The sequence below is a fragment of the Crocuta crocuta genome, unplaced genomic scaffold, assembly GCF_008692635.1.
Source record: "Crocuta crocuta isolate KB4526 unplaced genomic scaffold, BGI_CrCroc_1.0 scaffold224, whole genome shotgun sequence".
In the NCBI taxonomy this organism is placed as follows: Eukaryota; Metazoa; Chordata; class Mammalia; order Carnivora; family Hyaenidae; genus Crocuta; species Crocuta crocuta.
In genome coordinates, this window is record NW_027529545.1 from 2,476,918 (window position 1) to 2,483,076 (window position 6,159).

The following is a 6,159-nucleotide window of genomic DNA, read 5'->3' on the forward strand; positions in this document are numbered from 1 at the left end:
ATCTAGCTTTTGTTCCAGGCCCTTTGCAGAGAATTACTATAGGCACAAAAACGTTAAATGCCCTCAATAAAATGTACATATTTCGAAAAATGTTTCCCATTTTTATATATTGTTTGTACGGATTTATTTTGGGGAAAGCACAAGCAGAGGAGGGGCAGCGAGAGGGGCACAGAGGATCCTCAGCAGGCTTTCTGCTGACACGCTGACAGCAGCAAGCCCAATGTGGGGCTCTAACTCATGAACTGCCGAGATCATGGCCTGAGGAGAGGTTCAGACGTTCAACTGACTGAGCCACCCAGGTGTCCCTCCCATTTTCAAGTTAACATTCTGAACAATTCCTTTCCCTGATGTTCGGGACCCAAAGGAAAAAAAAAAATCTCTCGTGAAGTGACTTCATGGGTGGAGACCACTTTCAAGGTACTTACGGTTTACTTGGCTATGAACCTTACTATTAGTGTGGCAAACAGAATCTAACATGGCCCCTAATAATCCTCGCTTCTGGGTTTTCGTATCTTTGTGTATCCCCCTCTCTTTTCATATGGGTGGGACCTTTGATGTGCTTCTCGCCAATAGAATACGGCAAAGGTGATGGGATGTCATTACTGTGATTATGTTACATAAGATCATAACTTCCATCTTGCCAGCAAACTCTCCTTTCCTGGTTTTGATGAAGCAAGTCTCCGTGTTGGGGAGGCCCATGTGGCAAGGCACTAAGAGTGACCTCTATCCCACTGCAAGTAAGGCATTGAGGTCCTTTGTACAACAGCTCAAGAAGTAGTTTAATCCTGCCAAAAACCACAGAAGTGTGCTTGTTAGTGGATCCTTCCCAGTCGAGATTTCAGATGAGACTTCAGCCCTGGACCACACTTTGACGGCAGTCTCAGGAGAGAAATTGTAAAAGATAACCAAGTTAAGCCATGCTTGTATTTCTGCCTCCTAAAAACTGTGAGATAATAAATGTGTGTCATTTTAAGCCACTAAATTTGTGGTAATCTGTTATGTAGCACGAGATCACTAATAAAGCTAGCATGTGTGGTCGCGCAGAGTAATGTTCCCACCTGCAAAGATGTCCACATCCTAATCCCCAGAGCCTGTGACTATACATGTGATTCAGTTAAGAATGGGGCGATTATCCTGGACTGTCTGGGTGGACCCAATATAATCAAAAGGGTCTTTATCATTGAAAGAGGAAGGCCGGGGACAGTCAGGAAGAAATTTGAAGATGCTACACTGCTGGCTTCAAAGGGGCCACGAACCGAGAAGTACAGGAATGCTCTAGAAGCTGGGAAAGGTTTCAGAATGAGTGCAGCCCATCTTACACCTTGATTTTAGCCTAGAGAGACCACATTTCAGACTTTTGACTTCCTTTCTTTGTAATATAATAAATTTGTGTTGTTTTAAGCCACTAAGTTAACGGTAGTTTATTACAGCAGCAGTGGCAAGCTAATACAGTGTCTGTGCTTATTTTCCTAGCGTCTGACCTGCATAACAGGTGTCCTTCTCCAGGCGCTTATCTGCTCCTAACAGACTGCACTGGAGCTGGGGCTATCTGCTTCCCTTCCCAGAAGTGAACAAATAACTTCACAAAAAAGTGAATAAATACAGTGCCATTGAGCATTGCTCTAGAGGAGATTAGCATTTTTTCCTCACAGTCTTGTGTGCCCATCTATTCTCCTGCCTACCCCAGCGCCTCCTATTCCTCACTCTTGTGTTTACCTTTATTGTTTCTTCTGAGAGCTCTGAGCACTCACTGTCTTCATCAAGGATTGTTCAGACTCCAAGAATATGATCTATTCAAGTCAGTTTAAGGAAAGAAAAATTGGAGATGAGTGTAGCAAGCAGGCCTCAGAGGGTAGAATCCTACAGCAATTGTGTTCTTCTTCCCTACTGCCCATCCATGACGGCTCTTCGGGGCCAGCACCACCTTGGCCTTCAGTAAACTCTCAGGCAGGCCCCATAAGTGGCCTTAGCAGGTTTAGAAAAACTCTCCAGTCCCTCGTACACTTGGAATCACAACAATTCGTAATCTGTGATTTCAGCGTTCCATTGTCATGTAATAGTCAAAACTCCCAACTCCACAAGATGCTGTCCTTGCCCGTTTCCTACCTGGGAAGCCTCCAGTGGGTTAAGGGGCATCCCCCAACCTTCTTCTCTGGCTTTGGCTCCTTTGACATTGAAATGGAACCAGGACAGTGAGTCAAAAGGCAGGAAAGTTCTCCCTTTATTGGCACCGATGTGATCTAGCATTGGTTTCCTCTATCCATGGAGTTTAGTGAACATTGACTCTTTCCCTGGTGGGCTTACCTGTGGATGCCTGGAAGAGTTCTCTGTTTGGTTACTCTAGCTGCAGCTCTCTTGAGTCAGAATCCAAAGGCTGGCTGTGTCCAACACTCCTCAGCTTCTATATCTTTCTACTAAGGCTCTCTCACCTGTAGAGAGGCTCAGTTGGGCCAGACACCTTTACTAAATGACTCCAGGGGACCATTTCTACTGCATCTTTCACATATTGGTCCCAGGAATTGCACCCTTTGGCCTGCCTCGGGGGAGAGGTGGTAATTTCCCAAATGTAGCCTCTGTTCTTTGGGCATGTGTTGCTTCCGCCAGCCTCTCCCGGTTGCCTGTTGTTGTTGTTGTTGTTCATTGAGTAATGAGTCAGGCTCCAAAGGTACAGAAGGCGTTAAAGGTCCCAAACTCTGGTTTTCAATGCCTTTTTTGAAAGTCCTTCAGCACCTTGCTTTAACCTGCAAAGGTGATTGGCATCTACTGGCATGATGCCTCAGCTGAATCTGCCTCAATCGGCTTAGCATCCTGCAACATATGAACCCATATGGCTTCCTTTTCTTTCTCCTCCCACCCCCCCAGGATTGGATTAGGAATCCTAAGGGACCCAAAGCACTATGGAGTTCATGCTTCACGTCTGGCAGGTGATAATGAAGTGCTTGCAGATGAGAGAAAACAGAAATAAAAACCCATTTGCACAACTGATGATTGTTATATTGAGATTTTTCCATCAATTATTTGATTTCTAACAGAATGGTGAGAGCCAGGACTGGGACTCAGCTCCCAACCATCTGTTCTTCTTCGGATTCTGCAGAGAGGAAATCTGATTGGCTCACTCCAACTCCCACGTCCAATCAGCTGTGGCCAGAGCATGAAATCCGGGGCCCAGTGGCTGCTACTGAGGGCCCTGGGAGCCGAATTGGGCAGAAAGGGAGGTTCCTTGTCTCCTATGAACAAGGGTAACCTGAGTGAGAGCTAGGAAGTGGTACTTTGTTCCTGTTTGTGTTGCTTTCTAAATATTTGTTCCTCTTATGCAGAGGTCTGTACGGAATCAGTGTGGGCTGTGGGATTGTGTTACATCCATTACGTGAGTGGTGGCTGGGTGCAGTGGAACAGCCCCAAAGAGTTGGGAGGCTGGCTTTCCACCGGCTCTCCCAGTGACACTAGACTGCTCCCCTGAAGCGACACATGTGTCCGCACACCCAGCAGCAACGCATGGTTGCTCATCTCATCCACTCAATTCTGGCTTGGTTATACTGTTGTTCTAGGCCTCTAATGAAAGTTCTGGCTGCCTACTTGAGTTACGGGAGCTTTCTGCCAACCCTTGGCAACTGGGAACTCGTGGGAGCACGTGGCCATCCCCCCCACCATGACCATCATCCTAATCTCTGATACTTCGAGTTTCTTGAGTTCTGTCCCTCCTTTCTCTGTTCCATTGATTTCTCTCCTCCCCCACCACACTCCCTACCTCACTCCCTACCTCACTCCCTACACCCCCGCTGCCATGGTCCAGTTAGTGGAACCCTGTCCAACCCAGCGTGATGCGGGCACGCCTAGCCACCATGCAGTTGTTGCCAGAAATATGGCTTGCGGTGGCTTCTTCTGGGGAACAGCCTTGCAACAGATCCCCTTCGCTTTCTCCATGCAGATAGTAAATCACCAAAGCAGATAATTAACTGAAAACCTAAAGTAGGAAAAGTCAGTGTCTCCTCAAAAAAGTGGCAACTGACCTTTCTTTCTCCAACTCAGATTAAAAAGGGAAGGAAGGAAGGAAGAACTATTCCCTGAGGGCTTGAGTTATGCGTTAGGATTGAGTTCTTTGGGGGAAATTAAATAAGCCATTATATTTGTTTCGTTCCGCTTTTAGCTACAAGGTGTTCCCTCTCGTGAACAAAATTTCCCAGTGAGTGCCCATCTGAACACGTATCAGCCCAATGTCCTGGGTATTGTTACCATGGACTTTGTGAGCCACACGGTACGGGGATGTGATGTTTGCTGGGGTGCTGTTTTCACACAAGCAACCTACACTGGCCGTTTCCTTTCGTGACACTGGCCCTGAGAAGGTACCGCTGTTACGAATTTTTAAAACTGGATTCCTTTTCTAGAAAATTAAAATGACCAGGCAAGACTCAATTTTGAGAGCAGGGGAAAGTGCAGAGACTGAGATGAGGCTTCTAAATCAGTTCTTCCCTTGGTGAGTGTTATTTGAAGGTCCTGCACTCAGCATCGACACATAAGAGAGCCCAGCATAAACCACGTGGGAAGCGTTCCATCGGGCTGTTTGTTATACTGCGTGAACACTTGACTTTGGTTTGCTCTGCGGTCTGAAAGCCCGCTTTTGAGCTTTTTGATTTACGCTGCCTGGGAGCCGGAGAAACGTTCGCCAGCACATCACACATTTCATTCCAGAAGAACGCTGTCACCGTTAGAGTCCGGCCTCTGTGCATGTCATAAATATGTTCATTTCTCTTCTCTTTCAGAAGCTGCAAAGAATCGATCCTCCTCACTGTCATTCAGCCTTATCCTGTAAGTGTCCTGTGAGTAAAAGTGCCACTGTATGACCCCAGGATTCCATCTCCTCGTCCTAGCCCCAGTGAAACCATGGCGCTGAGTAACAGCAGAGAAGAACCCCATGCGTTCACAACCCAAGTTCAGAAATCCCCAGTGTTTGTATTTTACACGCCGTGATAGCAGACCCACTCATTGGAGAGAAAGGGAAGTAACGCATTTTCTCAATGTCTTCAAAACCAGCTACTCAGTCCTCTGGGACTCTCACAGCTGGAAATAACACAAGACTCCAGGTTTTCTTGTGTGTTTCCAGCTTAAGAATCACAAATGTAATGGGAATATTTAATTGTAGGACATTCTAGCATCATCCTTTTTCATACCCCCTTCTAAATACTTTCGTAGATATTTCAGGGAGACTCCTCTTTAAAGGTGGCTGTCAGAGGAAACACGGCTGTCAGAATGGGATTTCAGCAGCCGTGGTCAGGAGGGTGGGGACTGTTTAAAATCGTACTCCCTTCGGTTGCCATGGATTTTTTTTGTATAACAACTTTACCGTGCTATAATTTGCATATCCTAAAACCCACCCATTCTAAGTGTACAATTCAATGATCTTGTGCCAGTTTACTGAGGTATGCAGCCATCACCACAATCCAGTTGGAGAACAGTCCCTTCCATCCAATGACATACCTCGTTCCCACCCATAGTGAGTACTTCCTTCCCACCCTTCGTCCCAGACAACGACTGATTTGCTTTCTGTTTCTATAGATTTGCTGTTGCTTGTGAATCCCATCCATTGGCAGCTGAGCTAGGAAATACCCCGGCAACTTCCTGCATATTTTCCCTCACACGTTTGCCAGCGGTGCCTTGTGTGGCCTTTTTCTGGATTGGCAAAGATTCCCATCTGTTTGCCCTTCCGTTTCTTCCCCACGCAGTTGGAGGCTCTCCTCTTTGCCGCGCTCCATCTCCTGACCCAACTCTTCATCTCTCCTGTCCCAGCATCTTCCTCCTAAACACCGTGGCCTAGGCATTCTCGGCACGAAAAAATATGTATTCAAGACTCTGATAAGATGAGGGATAGAATTAGCCAAGTAAACAAACTGTGGCATCCGGGACATAAGTACTTATAATAAAAGCAACTAAGCCGCTAAGTTTATTAGTGGCTGTGACTTTTAGTCCCTCCTCTTTGATACAACTATACTTGCATGTTTGGTTTTGAAAACTAAGGAGACAGCAGTGTGTAAGAAAACCAAGATTTGAGATCTGGTTTCCCGGTAATCTCACAGGTGACTCCTATACCCGATCAGAACCCCGATCTCCTCGACTGCTCCACCATCTCCTCATTCCGTGATTCCTTCCATACCGCTGGTCTCT

General features: G+C 46.5%; 1 protein-coding gene across 1 annotated transcript in view; it reads left to right on the top strand.

Moving 5' to 3' along the window:
- Positions 1 to 6,159, top strand: part of FRMPD4 (FERM and PDZ domain containing 4) — a 533,682-nt gene that overhangs the window by 487,501 nt on the left and 40,022 nt on the right. The window contains exon 5 of the mRNA XM_077761395.1: positions 4,761 to 4,806. Coding sequence (XP_077617521.1) covers positions 4,761 to 4,806 — 46 coding nt within the window. The remainder of the gene's footprint in view (positions 1 to 4,760; positions 4,807 to 6,159) is intronic.